Below are 19834 nucleotides of genomic sequence, written 5' to 3'. Positions count from 1 at the left end.
AATGTAAAACTTAAACTTTGTACAAATCGTTAAAAATAAATAAAAACATTACATAATAAAATGGTCAACGAGGGATAATATCACAATAAATTATAGAAGTTTTCAGCTTAATACTAGGTCTGAAAGGATTTTTTTTTAATTTTTTGTAAATGTTATCTTAAAGGACTGATGTCCATATCTATAGGTATATGAATACCATACTGAAGTGTCAACCATAAAAAGAAGTTTTTATTTTCCACTGACTTATATTTTTATTCAAACATACAAGTTACCTGCAGGGCAATGACACACAAATGAATTGAGTCGATTTTCGCAAGTGCCCCCATTATAACATGGGTTGGATAAACATTCGTTGATATCTGCTCCACAATGAAGGCCTGTGGAAAGAATTAGGCATTGTCATATCATTAAAATATACAATCAAACATTCATGGATGCCTATTTTTTGAAAACCAGGGTTCTGGAAGCGTATTTAAAGACATCAAAACCCTTGGTTCAATAAATTCAGCTCATATGTTCACAAAGATCACTGTAATATGTTGTTATAGCTTACCTGAATAGCCAGGATCACAGTCACATGTGTATTTGTTGATACCATCAACACATTGACCATGTTGACAAGGATTGGACGCACATTCTTGAATGTTGGTTTCGCAACTGGGTGATGAAGGTTATATATAATTATTTATATTCACTTTAAATTTAAAGTATGCAAGATAAAAATTTTTTTTTTAAAAAACTATGTTCATACTAAATTAAAAGTAATGTTAATGTTTTATACCAATAAATAAATCTCTTAAAGAAACATTTAGCTGCATGAATAAATTGCCACAAGAGATTTAGTTGATTTTAGGTTTATAATTTTATATAAAAGTAAATACACCACTTTATACCTATCATTTTATATAATAGTAAATATGTTTAACATACTTAGATCCTGCGGTACCAAGAGGGCAGTCGCATGAATACGAAGCCACAAGATCGTGGCACGTGCCACCATTCTGACATGGGTTGGAGTCGCATTCATTTATCGGGGTGTCACATAATGTACCACCATATCCAAGCTCACAGTTACATGTGTATCTGGAATATAAGGTTTAGAATATAATACTGTGGGGTAAGATGGGATACTGTTAGCACAAAATATCTCATACTTCCCAATCAAGTTTTAGACAATTAAAAAGACAGATTTAGAAGTAGTAACATAAATACTATAACATAGATTAGTAAACCAGACTCTATTTATCTACAGTAATATAAGTTTTGAGATAAGAATATTATTAGACGCCAACAATCAAGTTTACCTGTTAATTCCATCTACACAAGTACCATAATGGCAGGGAGATGATGCACATTCATCAATATCCGTTTCACAATTCCTACCACCATATCCTGCAATGTACATATATATTATTAGTATATGGGTCTTCTTTGTGTAATGGGCAAATTCTGGTATAAATCCTAAGACCCATTACATGCCACAAATATGTGTGTTTAGCAGCCACACTTGTATTTGGCACTTTTAACTTAAATAGCTTTTTATTCCTAGTGTGTTTACTTTTAACACTGGTCATTTTGCTGCTAATTCCCTTATTTTTCTTTTTTTAAGTAATTTGATCTTTGCCATTGTAATTAAAGATATTAACACAAGTTGTCTTATGTTACACAAGGTTAGCAGAATACAAATTCATGATTATGTTTTAATATGAATTGCAGCATAATTCTATTTAACCCTAAAAGTTGTCTTATGTTACACAAGGTTAGCAGAATACAAATTCATGATTATGTTTTAATATGAATTGCAGCATAATTCTATTTAACCCTAAAAGTAGGCAGATACAAATGCATTATATTTTAACAGGGAGGTTAATACAATATTACATTTCTTATATATATATACAAACATACCAGGTAGACAAATACAAGTATAGTCGTCCACATCATCCACACATTCTATGTGGTTCTGACAATGTGCCAACGCGCAATCATCTATGTTGGTTTGACAGTTTGTACCAGTGTATCCTGCGTTGTATAACATTGTGGTTATGGGTGTAACATATGTAAGTGTATATTATGTGAGGAAGACATTAAAAAAGTTAACATTTTTACCTGCTTTTCAAAGAAAATTATAACAGCCCGTATATATATATATATATATATATACACACATTGTAAGAATTAAAATGCCTTATGAGTTAAAATCCTTTTTCTGACATCACTAGATGGTTTAAGTTTTTTAACAAAAAGTTTGAATGAAAATTATATCATACATGTGGTGTCATGTTTGCGTTGAAAGTAACTTAACATTTAAAACAAGAAAGTATAAATTTAAGAAAATCAAAACACTTTATTGGCAAGATTTTATAATTAAAAATACAAATATAACATTATTAAAAAAACTAAATATAACAAATATTATATTATTAAAAAACCTCCAAATAAACGTACCTGCTGCACAGTTACAGATATATCCATGCACTTGGTCAATGCATTCTCCATCATAAAGACAAGGGTTTGATTCGCATTCATCAATTTCTTCACTGCATGTTACCCCAGTATAACCTGTATTAATGAAATGGAGATCAGAAAACTACAATTGTTTTACGCTATTATAACCTGCATTGTTAAAATATGGTTAAGCAAACCAAAACAATGCTACAGCAGACTAAATTTCTCACCTGGCAAGCAAAGACATAGAAACGTTCCAATCTTATCCAGACAAGTTGCGTCATTAACACATGGGTTGGATTCGCATTCGTTTATATTTTCCTCACATCTTGGGCCAGAATAACCATTAGCGCACACACACTTGTAGCTGCCCGGTATGTTAACGCATGTGCCATCATATTCACATGGGTTCGTTCCTGTAGAATTAGTTAAACATAGTTAAAGATTAGTTGTAAATGTATTTGAGTAATTGAGGTAATATGGGCTAAAATCTCAAGTCCTTTGCCGTGCCTCGGCATAAGACCTCATAGAAAGAATGTAGATATACAATGTTGGAATAATGGGCAACTTTGGTCTAAATCGCAAGTCCCATGACTTGCCTTATCATATGACCTCACCCATATGGCATATAAAATAGTAGGTATTGAAGTAATAGGCTAACTATTGCTTATATTCATATGCCATGCCTCTCTTTAGAACCTCACACACATATAGAATAAATAGAGTTTACATAATTACACCAAATATCTTACCCAAGTCACATTCGTTCAGATCAAGCGAGCAATTGACACCAGTGTAACCTGCAGGGCACGTGCATATCGCTTGCCCGTTTATTGGGTTGGTGTCGCATTGTGCACCCGCTGCGCAAGGGGGAGGGTCCGCCACACAAGCGTTGTCAACATGGCATAACAATCCTGAAGAATATGAGTTGTTGAAACAACTGATAATGGTTTGTGTATTGCGTAATATATGGTTTCGAAACTTGAAATAGAAATTTCTGGTTTTCTACTTTGATTGATTGAATTGTTTGAAAGTTACAATAATCTGATGAAATAAGAGTTTAACATTTGGTGCTAAGTTTGGTGACAACCTTATTAAGGAAACACATCTCACTAATTGGTCAATTAAGGAAGCCAGGCGCATGGGCCACAGTATGTAATACAGGATACTGCTATTTCCTCAATCATACAGTGTTGCCAGGTTAAAATTGAACGTGTTGTTGCTGGATGTATGTATTGTATGTGTAAAGGACATCTTTTGGTAATTGCTTGTTTTGTGATCTTAAAGAACTGATGCTTCGTCTGACATATGGCGAGACATCATGAGGGTTTCAGACACACTGACTGCAATCATTGTGGGAGGAAGGGTCTTTGGACAAGATACTTAACCACAAACCATGATGATGTCTCTCTGTATGGCAGAGGAAACAATGGTCCTTTAACATAGCAAAACAAACCATTGCTATAATGTCTTTTTCATACTTGAAGTAAAATCGCACGAGATTTAAATAGAGGCGCAAAGTGTTCGGTCAACACCACAGAGAGCATTGGTTTCAATGAAACTTAAAGGAACAAATATCGGGAGAAAGGACAAGCTTCCAAGATCAAAATAGCTCGGTATAAAAGGCTCTGACACTACGTGATGCAAATCATTTGCCAAACATGAAACAAACAGACTCCAAAAATTCCAAAACTACTAAACATAGTGCAATTATATATAAGTTAAAACTACCACTCATACTAAACGAAAGACTTAACCATTGTTTTATGTTTTAAGATGATATTAAACCCAGTTATAATACACGAATATACTGCAAATACACATCGGTTATTTTGTTCCCACGACCATCTTAACCCCAGATTACAATTGTAATGTTCAACACAATGCTAAGGAAGTGATTAAGTTAGTTGCAGCATTGATTACAGTAAGGCTGCGAAACAAAGCTCAGCACAAGCAATGGAAAACAATAGGAGGAAAATAAATCGTTGCGACGAAATTTTAATCCTATGGTAAAACCATCTAAAAACTGTACAAAAAACAGTTGATCCTAAACGAAAACAGTGACAACTACAGAAATAGCATGTAGTATTATTTAATTAACTCACAAATGTAGTTGCCTATGAACTTAATATGTTAGTATCCACATAAACATACCTGTTTTATTAAGGGGACAAATGCATTCAAATCTTCCCACCAAGTCAATACATGTAGCTCCATGAAAACAAGGTTTATTTAAACAATTGTCCTCGTTTGTTCCACAATCTTCACCTGTCCAACCATTAACACAGGTACATTGGTAGGAACCTGTAAATAAATGAATGTAAATTTATCTTCGCGTGGCCGAAAAACGACAGTCGTAATAACACGGTGCTTTGTTTTATACACCTCGTGCCAGCTTACAAGTTACCAGATTTCTGTTATTTTCTATTCTATAAGATGAAGCCCTTGTCGAGGACCTGGAATTTGGACAACATTCAAAATGCTAAGGTATGTTGTTCAAGTGACGGTGATTCTGCTCTAGACTCACAGATATACATATATAAATTGATAATTTGATGTTTATGGTTATCTGCTATATGGATTTTTATATTTCTAGCAATATTCAAATTAAGACTTCACTTTTTGGTAAACTTTTCCAGATACAATTTAAAGCGATTTAATCTTTTGAACATTATCTTTGTGCGGTTAGCAATACACAGCATTATCGTAGTTTTCACACACCGATATACTCCACTGTTAAGTGAAAACACAACAGGTGAAAATAGACATCCCATTTTAACATACTGCACAAAAAACTACAATACAATAACTAATCTATGTTTTTAGCTCGTTATTCTGTAGGTTTACCTGAAAAAAAATTTAGACATTTTTTCTATATTTTCATTGTATTTAAATAAAAAAAACCTTTCCCTAATACAGTTAATTCCATATTTATGGTTTACCTTCTGAGTTGAGACATGTTCCCCCATGTAAACATGCTGATGGATTTAGTGCGCATTCGTCCACGTCATGTTCGCATGTAGCACCTGCCAATATAACAAGCCGTAAATAATCACTGGATACCAATGCAAGCAATAGTTGCCACTTTCCTAATAGTTGCCACTTCGCTATTGTTTGATTTATGCAATTACCTGTCCACCCAGGGGCACACTGACATAACGGTGAGTTAGCTTGGTCAATACATGTAGCTCCATTATGACAAGGATCATCTTGGCAGTCGTCGATGTCTATTTCACAGTTGGTTCCTCCAAACCCTGAAGTAAACGCATGATTGTTACTGGCAGCCTATAGGTGGAATAATGGTAAGGGTGCTTGGGGGTAACATGCGTTTTGTCATCGTAGTTTTTACCACAGATTTTACCTTGCTGTTAGGGTGTCTCTACAAACAATCAGGACCAAGTTATACAGTATTCGCCACGTTTTATTAAGGTTCCCCATATTTTTAACTAGAGTGTACCTGTATTTTAAAATCACCCCAAATTTGGTGCAAAATTCAAAAAATATTGCCTAAATGCAGCAATCCTCTTATTTAAACACGCTATCAGTACAGCTTATCAGTGTAACTTACCAGGTAAACACACACACTGGTACACTGTGGCTGACTTCTCCACGCATGTACCACTATTAACACAAGGATCAGGTGTACATGGGTCTGAGCTGCGTTGAATGTTCTTGGCTTCACAATAATTGCCCACAAAACCATTGGGACAAACACAATACCAATGATCATCTGTAGTCTCGCAAACACCATTATTCTGCCAAAAATAACATAAAAATCAGTTGGCTTAATACAGGATGTTGAATTATAAATATTTGGCTTGGTTTTCCAAATCATATCAACAAAATCATTTTTTTGTTAAGAAATTGTTGCCGAATTTGATCTGTTCATGCAACAGTTAGTTTGGCTGGTCAGCGGGTGGCTGTGATTTGTTCGTTTTAATTAAGCGACAATGAATCAGCTTACAACAGACCAGCAAGACTGTAGGTTACCCAGCAACAAAAGCGAGCTCGGTTACGCTGTATAGCAGAAGTAACATGATACATTATACACCCAACTCTGGAATCTCTGGATGGCTTAAACATTTTACCTGTGCTGGCTGAACATTAAAATTGCTGTTGCGGTCACAGTTTGAAGGAAAGAGTTTTGATGCGAGCTTTGCGTTGTTCAGATTTAAGGGGTTGAAATATCATTGTTTTTGGGTTTAGAAATTCTCAACAATAAATCTACCCGCAGCTGTATAAGTGTGGGCTTAAGTACGTGTGTTGAACACAACACGCAATTAATGCGCATGCTCTTGACTCCCCTTCTACCGAGAAATGCGGCCTCGTAAGGCAGGAGTGTTGCGCTCTTTGTTTAAGCCTGCTCAAGCCGCTCTACAAAATCCACTTTCCCACGCCGCGCGTGCGACTTACATGCGGCATAAATTAGCAGCGTGTGTGTGCGCGCGTGTCTTGCGCACCACCCGACCGTGAAAGACGATGCGTCGCCGTCTCACCAATGCCTATCATCAATAAGTAATCACGCGGCAGGGAACGGGTGCAGAACAGATGCATGGCGGGGATTGGGGCTCATATTCCCCGCTTATTTTATGTTTTATGTTCCTTATACGAGAAAGTAATCAAGATTTCATTCATCGAGTCCAAATACATGCGCAAAGGTATTTGAACTACCGCTAAAAGCAAATTCTATAAATACGTAAAACGTGAGTCAAATAGGACAAACATTCCTGCTTATTCATCCGCGTGGTTTGGTCATTATTAGGATTAAAAAAAAAACATTTACACCATATCCTTAAGGTAAAAACAGTTAGATATTATAAATATTCTCTTAGATAGTAAGAACATAAATCAACCTTTTTACGGAGTTTTATTTTAAAGATATATTCGCAACAGTAAAACCTGGCTGCAAACTAAAACAGTATGGAAGTATAAAAAATACTGCGATTTCAATAAAAAAGTGCGTAGCATTAAAATAAAACACAATAAAAAATAGGCAAGTAGATACAAGGTTTACAAATGGTTAAACTATTTGAAAGTTGGCTATATTTAAAATATATTTTGTATAATGAGGTTTATCATATAAAACATAGGCATAATGCTCACCTTGCATATATTGGGCACTGATATACAAGGACTTCGGAAATTTTCGCACGTGTCGCCGAACCAGTATTCTGCACATGTACAGCTGAAGTGCTGTGGTAGGTTGGTGCATGTTGCCCCGTTCCTACATGGCTCACTGGAGCAATAATCATAGTTGTTGCATCTTGGGCCTGTTAACGTGGTAAGGAAGCATGTTATAGCAGCATTGTGAGTTTATAATGAATTTGTGGAGATTATATCTGCGGGGTCTAGTTACATAAAGAAGTGTGCAAAGATCAAACATGTGGCTTCGAACACATTCCATTGGAACAGGTTTGTTTGTTAAAGGATTACAGCGAGTAAAGACAACTTCGGAGTCCATTACCCAAGGTGTATGACACGGGTTTTTAGTGATTTTCAATACAAACGTGACAGCCAATATGTCTGATACGATTTTCCTCTCAAACGTTTCGGTTTAAAACTTAAACCATCTTCATTATAACTTTTGACATCACTGAAGATGGTTATAGTTTTAAACTGAAAGTTTTAAAATGAAAATCGTATCTTACGTATTGGTTGTCATGTTTGTATCGAAACTGTGCATGAACCTTACCTGTGTAATTTTCCTCACAAACACACACCGCCCGACCGTCTTGTATTTCGCATTCGCCTTGCACACAATCCACTTCCTCGCACGAACTTATCAGCACTTGACAAGTATCACCGGTGTATGCGAAGGTACATAAACACATTTGAACGGTGCGGCCGTCCTCTACTGCAGTATGGCATGTACCACCGTTGTTACAATGCGATACATCACATGTGGTATCCTGTACGTTGCACGTAGCTCCCCCGTAACCACGCGCACACCTATTAACGAAGGAAAGTATGTTAAATAGGTGTGTATTAAATATGGTAAAATGTAATATAAGTGTGAGAGAGATCTTCTGGCAAGGGTTTTTGTGCGATCTTAAGAACTTAAAGGTTGGACGTTTCGACCGCCATACGGCGAGACGTCTTCAGGATTTACCGTTAAGTGTCTTTACCGTTAAGTGTCTTGTCCAAAGACACGCGATCTTTTTCTTAATTATAATGCATACACCTGACATCATATACATATGTGAGAATAATTGCACTTGTATAATAGTGAATGTACAAATTTTAACGAATATGTTTTAATGAGATATACATATACTGCAGCACTAAAACTATGCGAACTTATAATACAGATTATTTGCTCTAGAGAGCAAATTATATTTTCTAGGACGGTGTATGCATAAACGTCGCTTTGCGTCAACATTTATTCCCACAACGAATCACTTCCACGCGATTAAGCGCGACTTGCTAGAGATATATAGCCCCACGAGACCGAGTGAGTTTTAGGGTGCAGAGTTCCCATGCTAATTTTATGTCACGCATGATAAGTCACGAACCACGCGGTTTGATGGATTGAAGGAATAAAATAAAAGTCATGTTGAAATAGGTCACACGTAACTGGACCCGTAAGTAATAGATTCGTAAGACTGGTAATGTAATTTAGCGCTTGTTATGTTTCGTATATGCTCGTATCGAATCATCACAGCATGGATATCAAACCATGTCCGATTTTGGAAAAAAACGAGATTTTCGATGGTAATAGTCATAAGTTCATTTGGTTACCGATTTGGGAACGAAATTTAAAAACAACTGACAAAAGTTTAGTTTGGTGTCTGAACACTGGTGAGCGGTGGTATATGTCTTAATAACCTATTTCTGGCAAAAACGCGCCTGGCATTTTCAATACAACATGAGCAAACGACGGCTAAAAGAATGATGTTTTACATAAACAAGACTGCAACGTACTATAAGGCAGTTGGCATGAAGTGTGAAAAAGGACAATTTCTGCGATTTTTAAAACAGCATAAACATAATAAGCATACGACTGGGGAAAACAAGTTTAATTTAAAAACAGCGGTAAAACCACTTTAATAAGGTTAAAAACTGCGATTGTAATCAACAGTTTTAATTTATCGAACTTCCAATCTCCCCAGGCAAGCACAGACGGTGCGCGGCATCAAACGAACCCGGTAAATCGGTCTATTATAGGGAACGTTATACGAGCCGCCGTTGGGAGCTTGGTGGCTTCAATTACGTCGATAAGTGTCGCGTAAGTCAGTACCAGTGGATACTATTGCTTGACCGAAAGAGGCAATACGGTCCGTCTAAACATGTCGGTAAGTATGGGTTAGACGTCGACGCTCCGCCATTACTCGACCGGAGCTAAATTATTGATATTACGGCCGACGTTACCACACGTTCAAATAGGCTTACAAGCTGCATACCGAGAGTGAGTGTCGGGTTTTGGAAGCTGCTTAATGAATAAAGCATACGAGTAATCTGAGCCGCAGTATGTTGCAACGCCAATTATGTTTGTCTATAAAAAAATAAGCAACTAGGCCAGCGGCAGTTTATACTGTACTTGTATGAATGCATATACACATAGTCCGCAATTACAACATGAAATTAAATTACGTTTAAATGTCATTTGGTAGAGAAGCAACCGATAAAAAGACAACCTATAAGGTAAAAACAACTTAATGGAAGTATAGCTATCCCTAGAGCGTTTGTAGTCAGTATTGGAATTCCTACAATGCGTTTAGCTGGTGCAGTGCACGTGTACAGATCCCTCGTGTAAGGATTGGTAAGACGGTCCCAGCGGAGTTGCAATTACGAAGAACTTTGCCATCAACACTACGATACATCCGACGCATAGGAAACTGCTACTGAGTTAATGCAGCAATGGCGGCATAATCAAATTTTATTCTGTATCCAGTCTTAATTTTGTCACATATTACTGTGGGTGAGGTAAATATCGTTATAGCACACAGCCACACAGTATTCCATATTCCCCAATCTTGTTTTCAACAATTGCGGTTTAAGATTACATACTTTATAAAATACAACATAATATAATTAATAGATGTTTCTTCGCTAGTGCAAAGTAACAGACCGTATGTCGCATTACAGCAGACATGTTTGGTATTTAGGCGCTTCCAATTGAGCGAATATACAAACTTGGAGGTTCCCATGCAATATTATAGGTCAATGCTGACAAGTGTTCTTTATTGCCATACTCTGCAAGACTAAATCACCCGGTTTAAGCCATAGCAATTGTTTAAACGAATATAAGTTGCACCAAGATACGTGTAAGGATTAAATCTAATACATGCAACGAGTTTTACAACCCAGTGGCGAGTTCTTTGTCGTAAATGCTTGAAAATACAAAAGAAAACGTGTTTTCGTATGTTGCTTATCTTTTTTGACGAAACAATGTTAGTTGTTAGGGTTGCGGGCAATAAACAAACGTGACTAAGGCAAAACAAGCCACATGAAACAAGGAGATTAGGTGTAAATAATCCGGTTCGGATTCCTGCAGTGACACGGTTGTTAATGCGAACGTCATAACAAAAAGTTGCGAAACGTTTCCACTGTTTATGTTTTTACGTGTGCGTTTAAAAGATTTACAAAAGATTGTCAGCTAGCGGCGTTCGTGCGTCTATTTAAAGTCAACGATTGCGGTGATTTTCAGGTTTTAAAGCTGAGCAGATTTTTATGTCGTATACCACCACGGTGAAGTTCATGCCAGAGGCTGTGTACAACCTTTCCAATACAAACAACGGAGATGCGGCGCACCTCTAAACGAAAGGTTCCCACGCTATTTCATTGGGGCCTACCGGGCGCATGGAAGATCTAGATTAGCGTTTTCGCGTGCAAACGTGCCATGGTGGTAAAGCCGCAGAATATACGTTTGTGATGTCACAGTTTCGTTTACTGGCGCACAATACAGGGAAACGTGGATAAGGTGTAATCGTGTTACGCATTCACAGCAACTTGAATGGAACGCGTTGAAAATAAATTATATAACACTCCAACAATCCATGCGTACAGTAACTAAATTAAACACGGTAAGCTAAATTAACAATTCTTAATATGAAACATTGTAAATCACAAAACCTGATCATAAAGCTATACATACACAAAGGAAATATGTTCCAACTTTTGATACATATCTCTAATTACAAAAGCCAACGAGAATTAGGCTGTAAACGTTAACATGACATCTGGTTAAAAAGGAAATGGCTGTTGCAAATATAAACGACGATAACTCAAAGAAGCGATCGTTTTGAATTAAAAAATTAGAACAGTATAGTACTGTGGGGTAAAATGGGCCACTTCAACAACGTTCTATATGGGAGTCGTGAGGATACGGTTTTATAACTCTTTCAATGTTTCAAGTTTACAACCAATTGGGACAAGAAAATACAACGAAACGGTGTCCCATCTTTCCCCAACCTACTTCATATCCTGCTCAGTATGAAATATCAGTAAACCAGTTATAAAGTCCGACTTCAGTCCCCTTTTAACATGTCGTCTGGTAAACACGGAAATGGCTGGCTTCAGGGTCAGGGGCAGTGGCCGCACCAATAGACGTAAACAGGCGCAAGATGTCAACGTGTAATCCTATATCTTGCCGTACAAGTGTTTCATATGACGGCTCTTGAATGGCAGACGAGCGCAATTAAAATTGTTGAGATAAGCAGTTTGAAAAACACACCAATCAACTTGAATAATATTATAACACAGACACAATTGTTATAACAGTAACACAAAGTATTTTTTACTTGCGGGAAATTGTGTTTTCGTTTACGACCATTAAGTTGGGAAATACTTTTGTTTTTATTAGAACGACTTTCGTTATCGGCTGTGAATACAACGACGCTCGTGTAACAAAGAGAGTTGGCGAACTAAACGTGGTTAGGGGTGCCGGGTAAGATATACGGCGTATTTATAAAAGCTTACGATGTATGGCCGGCCGACGTTGCGGTGAACTGCCTGGTATGACCAAGTCAAATTTCCCGGTTGGAGAAGCGCAAAAATAACAGCTAGTAGAAACACAAAAGAGGAGTTGGTCACCACTCTAACTCACAGGGGGTCCCACAGTGAATCGGTGCGCATGGCAGCACTAAAACCGCCAACGTTCCAACTACAGTGATAGCTACCTCTAGGAAGGCAGTGCTTTAAAACTTATCCACGAAACGAAGCAAGGGCTCTTTTCGTGGCTTATCGGCCCACATCTGCCACTTAAGCGAAAAGGGACGTCGGCCGAGCGTTACAAACTTATGAAAAGTTCGCGGGCACCTGTGGCGGCTTTAACTGAATTAACACGGCGGAGATTCGCATTTTGGGGGAAATAAAAGCTTTTTAAACCACTCGGCAGTTTATTTTAACCAATTAATGGTTTTTAACTACAAAAACACAACCAATAAAAACATGTCTCATAGGTAGCAATTTTAACTGAACGGCGACGCAAGAACAAAGCGTGAAACCATGGAATACGTAGATTATGCACACGCCCTTCAATCTTCGTTAGGTAACAAGCAGCTTTGGATAATTACTCAAATCCATACACGGAAATCGTTAGGTACTGTCGGGTGTTAGGGATAGTTATCAATTTTTCTTGGAATAGATTAAGTGTCTAAACCCTAAGGCTATCTAAGAACTCATGCCGGGCCGATAAAAACGATATTTTAATTGGATATTTTGGGTAATTCGTGATCAAAGCGATCAAGTTTAAAACTCCAATTCATAATTGTCAAATATAGACTTAATAAAGTAACCGGAGACACTAAATATACTACAGTGATGGATTCGTATCCCAGCTTGGTTGACAGAGCGTTGTTAATACGGTATTACGTTGCTACTATCTATGAATTAAAATGTAAACGTGATTTTGCGTAGGACACAGTGTCATGAGCTTTGTTATCCGTTCCCACGCATAGAGGAAACAAACTCGCAACCAGGATGGCTTGCCCTGTATACGGGCATTACATCATAGGACATGGTTGGTCAGCCATCGCGTGTCGGCAGGAGGTGCATGTAACATTAGGTAGGGGTTGCCACTCTTAAAACTGACAAGCGTAAATGTAAAAACACTCCAAAGTTTGGTTGGGTAAATCTTTTGTTTTGTAACTTCCAAGCTTAACTTCTAACCTACGTTTTCCATACGCGCGTAGAAAATATGGAAATAACATGACATTCAAAATTTCTCTTTTTAAAAACGAAAAAGAATATCTAATTAACTAAAACAAGAAAGGAAGGGAAAGTAACAGCAAAACGACAGTCGTTAAAACTTTAAACTTACAAAAAGGAGCGTCAGTTAAAAAGCGTGGCTGTTAAACCCATATGCAGTTTGATATAGATATTCTCACATTCAGTCCATTCATTTTCGCGCAACAACTTAATATTGAAACGAACATCGTGTTGACATTGCCAGTAAAGATAAATAACCGTGTAAACCGTAAACGTGTAAACTAAACTAGCAATATCCGAACGTTGGTACACATCAACTCGTCAGTAAACAGTTACATCCTCTGCTACATGAACAAGGATTGTAAAATATCACTTCTTACAGTTAGTTACTAGAACCAGTAGAAGCATGGCGTCACACTGATGACGTCACACAACCGTTACGTCAAAAAACGTAAAACATATTTACATTTTTTTAAATTTTAAAAGAAAACAAAATGTAAAACGTTCATGCCTCAGTGGAATTTTTGAAATCAGGATAAGAATAAACATATTAACGCAGAGAAATAATACAAAAACAATTAATTTTTTGTGTGTGCACGTTTTGATAAATTGGTTCCGAAATTACAAACAAGCGACACCAAAGTGGTTCTATGGGTCGCCGTCGGCTAAAAGATTACGAACGTGTAGCAGGGATCGAATGAGGCGCTTGCTTTGCACCTGCCGGTAATTCTTAGTTTGTTCTTTATATCGTATGATGGGCAAATAGTCACGCGGCGCCAGATGGAAGATGGGTGCTTGAAGCGTTAAGCGTAATTGTGTTTGGTATTGTCGGAGATATTGCTTAGATTACGGAACATACCTTGATATCGGTTGCATTGAATAAAATTATACTTACGAGACATTTTATTCTCGCTGTGTTTTGACAATGGTTCTGTCGCTATGGTAACGAAATACATAAGGGGTGGTAAGATGGGACTTGTTTAACCCATTTGGTAATAAACAAACAATATTTACAGACTTATATAACCGTAGCTCCAATACACCAAAAGAGCACTGTTAATTGGTAAAAACATGACTTTTAGGTGCTAACGTAATCCTTACCCACAATACTATAGTTAAGAAAAAGGATGATACCAACTGTGTTACATTACAGCACCCCCGGTTTATAACAGTCAAGTTGTTTTTACATTTATTGTGCAGTTTAAAATAGGGGTTGGTCACTCATGCGAAAAGTCACGGTGTCTGGACAAGGAAACGACATCGAAACCAAACTCGCTCAAGCGTGTTTCCAGCAGTCTCAATCGTGAGGTGTGCTGTGAAATAACCGTCTGATTACAGGCCACGGTAAGACCAAATGACACGGTACCTGAGGTTTAATTGCGTTTCGGTGAAACGTTTTACTGAGATATAGAATCACTTGGAATGCAGACAAAACGTTTCGTCGACAATTTATGACCACTTATCAATCCTACTAACCCGGCGGTCGGTTTGGTTGAAACACATTTGTTTTACCGATGATCAAAGTAGGGACTATTTCATCGGTTTACTTTAGGAAGGTTGCTTCCTTTGTGGGGTAATTGTATGGATTGCAACATAGCTACATTCTCTGGGCGAACAAAGAACGTTTGAGATACGGGGTAACAAGACGCACTTAATTGGTGGTCTATACTGAATAGGGAGAGAGCTAAAAACACACGCGTTATAGGCTGGAATGCGCCAGTTCCGGGCGAGAAGAAATCTGATCCGAAATATAAAACAATGCTCTTACACGGATATAAGCTTTAAGGTTTACGCGTCGCTTAAGGATCGGTGAGGACAAAGCAACGTCTCACATACAATGATATAAAGTAGGCCATCCGCCACTTGTGCTTTCCTCGTATCCGGAATAAGATTTGTTTGCCAATTTGAAGGGATACGTTTTAATTTGGATACGACATGAAATACGTGCTGGTGGAAAAAACGCAAACTAAACTGTTAAAACAATAAAACCTTAGATTTTGTTGACTAGGTTTTAAGAAATAAGTTTATACCCTGTTAAAACGCCAATAAAATGGATTCAATAAAACTATCGTAAGTGGAAACTTTGAGTTAATACCAGTGAAGTATAGGCACGTGTAAAGTGTTATATTTGTAATGTAGTCATTTTGTTATCGTGTTTTCCCTCGCACACATTAGTCATGAATTGTGGCAGTGTAAAGGATGATTACGAATGATACTTTGGTCTAAAACAACACGGGTATGGTCGCCATTGAATCGGTGCGACCTCGCATGTAAAAACGAGCGCTGAATATTGAAACTGGTTATCCGATATGCGACAAAGGCGTCCATAATAGAGGAATGAATGGATGGGGACAATGAGAATGCGTTGAACACGATGGGACGACACGACTTGTTCGATTCTCATGTGTATGAACTGACTGTAAACATAGAACGACGTCGCCTGTGAATTACTGACGATTATGCGACAATCTGAACTCGATAGCATTATTATGTTCATTGTTTTGTAATAATTGCGCAAGTGGGCGGTAATGAAAGGCACATATGGTAAAGTTAAATAAATATAACGAAATCCACGCAGAGAGAGGCGTACGAGATATGTAATAAACACTTGGCCTCGATTTGCGCGAAATTTCACTGCATTCAGGACCGGGTCTAATGAGCCGTGGCAGATTGATCGCCATTCGTATATTGTTCGGCGGGTAATCTTATTTCTTGGACATCGTGAACGTTTGTCTCGCTAGATTTTATCTTGCAATGCCGGCCAATGGAGGGGTATTGTTTGTGCTCTGTCGCGCGAGGAAAGTGGGCCGATCTGATTATTCTTGTGGAATTGGAATTAACATTAATACGCAACTGCTGGCAAGTGCACTTAAAGGTTATTCTATTAGCGACAGTGAATTGTTTCATTCGCCCTAGTTTCCAAACGCCAGTTTGTCTCGTATACCAAGTGTGGTAGGCTTAACACGCATGGTAGCAAGTCAGGCAAACGGGTGCCTGGTTTAAACTAAACGAACCGAGAGCGTGAAAAGCGTCGATTTTATCTCTTGCTTTAAATAGTGTTGGATGGTTTGTTTGTGATGCGGTGCACTGTTACACCTCCTTGCGCTCAAGGCTTGGTTCTCAGTGGTATCGTGTGTCCAGTAGTCAAGCCTCGCAACTTAGGCGAAGTACATGCACTTCCTACACATATACATGGCTGGCAACAATGTCGTTTAGATTAAGCCAACTCAACACTAAACAGTATTAAAACAGAACTTGTGTTATTAACAAAAACACATTCAACTCAATTCTTTAACAACATTTTTGAATGTTAATTAAAAATAACATTTATACATATTACTGATCTACATAAAAACAACTGGCACAAATTTCAATAAGTTATGTCTTGATTCTTGACTTAAACAGTAGGATTGCAAACAATTTAAAACCAAAACCGTAACAATTAAAAACCCAACAAAGTCTTTAGACAAGCTAGATATACACATACCTGCATATGTCATTCCCATCATAATGTGTTATACATTCCCCACCATTTAAACAAGGATTCAATGAACATGAAACACCTGCAAAACATTATTCAAATATACATCTATTGTTCTGTGTTAAAAACAATTTTAACAATATTTTAAAAGATAAGATACTAACACCAATAAGGTTTTTGGCTTTTGCATAGATATATAAATATACACCAAATATAACTTAAATAACTTTCCTATATGTCAGCTTTTTGAACATTGTTTTACGCAGCAAATAACCAATTTATTAAAATACTTTCTTATTTTATGAGTGGTTTAATAAACGGAAGCAGATTGGGAAACTAAAACATTCCATCTCTATTCAGCAATGAGACACTTGGCTATCAACAGCCACTTAAATGGTCAAGTGTGAATTTTAACGTGGGAAAACTATCATAATATAACCACAGGTTTTAATTGCAAATCCTAAAATAATAGATTTTGCAAGGATTAAATTTTTGGAAAAGTATTGAATTTACAAATGCATAAACCATTTAACATAGGAATATCAAAATTTAAGGTGATATACGCAATAGCACAAAGGCATAATTCACCATATTATTAATATGTACTAGATTAATAACATATATATATTGCGAATACAATCCTACCTTTGCAGTTTCCAGCAAATGAAAATATAAGAAGTGCAACTAGTGTGCAAAACATTAGAACTTTTAATCCCATGTTAGAAGTATTGCTTCTGTTTCACACAATATGTGTTAGCATCCACACATTAGTGTATAATGTTTAAAACAACTTGCAATCTTCTCTTCAAGTATCTTGTATATAGTTGCCAGCAGTCGTCTTTAATTGGTAATAAGTCCAAAATCAGAAGTTACCATATTTTGATCTTCATAAATTAAGTAACAGAAACTGAAAATCGAAACCACATCATTTGAAAGTTAAAACTACAATAATAATAATTGAGTAACTTTATATAAAAGCCTAATTGATCAACGCGTAATAGTCGCTGCTATGTAGCTTAAGCCTGCGAAATTTCCCCTATACATTCATTTAAAGTTCTTAATGTGTAATTCTGACCAGAATTAACAACCTTGTTTATGCTAGAAGTCAAAACACTGTCAAATAACAACCACAATACCAAATATGGGACCTCGCGTTGTCTGAAACTTTCCTATACGCGACACTTTAACTAAGACTGCGTCGCAAGTGCTAGTAACACAATCTGGGGAGATTTCTTTCCATTTTCGTTGCGTTTTTCGCTAGAGAAAAAGGCGAACGCGCAGCGCAATACAAGGGAATAGCACCCACGATGGTTTTATTTAGAGCGCCTTTTGTCATTTCGAAGTCGACTGGGACGACAAAGCAGTCTTGCTCCAGGGCGCCCAGCACCGACGATACAAATGATATGAATGGTTCTGTGGGATATCAATAGAAAGTGAAAAAAAACGCAATGTGTTCCAAAAACCTGATTTGGTGATTTAGATTTTAATTGGTAAATTATAATTTTCCGTAAAACAAAGCATGGCACTATTACTGGATACAGTATAATAGCGAAATGTAGCGCATATGAGATACCACATAAGTTTATAATAGTGCTTTGCTTATTTTTACCCCGTGACACCTCCAAAAAGAATAATCACCCATACTGTATCTTAACATTCTAATACATTTTAGTTGATACAGTAGGGTGGGGTAAGGTAGTATATGTTTTCATTCTATTTTCTAGTATCATTGTTTATGGTAAACTAAGAATATTTACAGAAACCTATAACCGTAGCTCTGCGACTCTAAAATAGCGTTGTTAATTGTTAAAAAAACACGATTGGAATATGTGGTATATGTTATGTACTGACGGTGGTAGCCTATCCATCTTACCCTGCACATATTAGAGGTCGACCGATATATCGGTTCACCGATATTATCGGCCGATATTTACGTTCCACCGATAATCGGTATCGGTAAAAAAGCGCCGATATTTCACCGATATATTAATAGTTCGTGCGAAGCGACGTGCGTCCTACTTGACCTTTACGTGTGTTCGTAGTTTAACGTCCACGTGCCTCGTACTTTAGCCTTCACGTGCGTGCTAGTTTAACGTCCACGTGCGTCATAGTTTGACCTTTACGTGCGTCGTATTTATGCGTGGTAGTTTGACCTTTACGTGCGTCGGAGTTTGACCTTTACGTGCGTCGTAGTTTGACCTTTACGTGCGTCGTAGTTTGACCTTTACGTGCGTCGTAGTTTGACCTTTACGTGCGTCGTAGTTTGACCTTTACGTGCGTCGTAGTTTGACCTTTACGTGCGTCGTAGTTTGACCTTTACGTGCGTTGGAGTTTGACCTTTACGTGCGTCGTAGTTTTGACCTTTACGTGCGTCGTAGTTTGACCTTTACGTGCGTCGTAGTTTAACGTCCACGTGTGTCATAGTTTAACGTCCACGTGCGTTGTAGTTTAGCGTTCATGTGCGTCCTAGTTTCGTACAAAAGCAACACCTTCCTAAGAACATGCATGTTTCCTAAAAACATGTAGACCAACCAATTTTTCTCTATAACTTGCAATATCTTGAATACAGGCATTACTTTTGATTAAAACTGATCATTTCATATGTTTCGCTATAGTGACAAATATCGGTAAAATATCGGTATCGGTATCGGTAAAAGCTAAAAATATCGGTATCGGTATCGGTGGAAAAAAGTGATATCGGTCGGTCTCTAGCACATATACAGTATTATGTCGTCTGCATTTAAACGGCCATAGAAT

General features: G+C 37.4%; 1 protein-coding gene across 1 annotated transcript in view; it reads right to left on the bottom strand.

Moving 5' to 3' along the window:
* Nucleotides 1-18004, bottom strand: part of LOC149731696 (uncharacterized) — a 34105-nt gene extending 16101 nt beyond the window's left edge. Inside the window, exons 1-16 of the mRNA XM_089884474.1 lie at nucleotides 17723-18004; nucleotides 17084-17159; nucleotides 8141-8397; nucleotides 7552-7718; nucleotides 6017-6203; nucleotides 5580-5702; nucleotides 5391-5474; nucleotides 4603-4752; nucleotides 3201-3362; nucleotides 2679-2864; nucleotides 2449-2562; nucleotides 1909-2022; nucleotides 1305-1392; nucleotides 931-1083; nucleotides 554-657; nucleotides 273-377 (exon numbers count right to left, since the gene is read on the bottom strand). Of these exons, the coding sequence (XP_089740600.1) occupies nucleotides 273-377; nucleotides 554-657; nucleotides 931-1083; nucleotides 1305-1392; nucleotides 1909-2022; nucleotides 2449-2562; nucleotides 2679-2864; nucleotides 3201-3362; nucleotides 4603-4752; nucleotides 5391-5474; nucleotides 5580-5702; nucleotides 6017-6203; nucleotides 7552-7718; nucleotides 8141-8397; nucleotides 17084-17159; nucleotides 17723-17795 (2143 nt within the window). The 5' untranslated portion in view covers nucleotides 17796-18004. The remainder of the gene's footprint in view (nucleotides 1-272; nucleotides 378-553; nucleotides 658-930; nucleotides 1084-1304; nucleotides 1393-1908; nucleotides 2023-2448; nucleotides 2563-2678; nucleotides 2865-3200; nucleotides 3363-4602; nucleotides 4753-5390; nucleotides 5475-5579; nucleotides 5703-6016; nucleotides 6204-7551; nucleotides 7719-8140; nucleotides 8398-17083; nucleotides 17160-17722) is intronic.
* Nucleotides 18005-19834: the final 1830 nt, after the last annotated feature.

The sequence above is a fragment of the Ciona robusta genome, chromosome 9, assembly GCF_009617815.1.
Source record: "Ciona robusta chromosome 9, ASM961781v2".
Lineage (NCBI taxonomy): Eukaryota > Metazoa > Chordata > Ascidiacea > Phlebobranchia > Cionidae > Ciona > Ciona robusta.
Note: the sequence above shows the minus strand (reverse complement) of the source record. Positions and strands in the feature narration are given on the sequence as shown.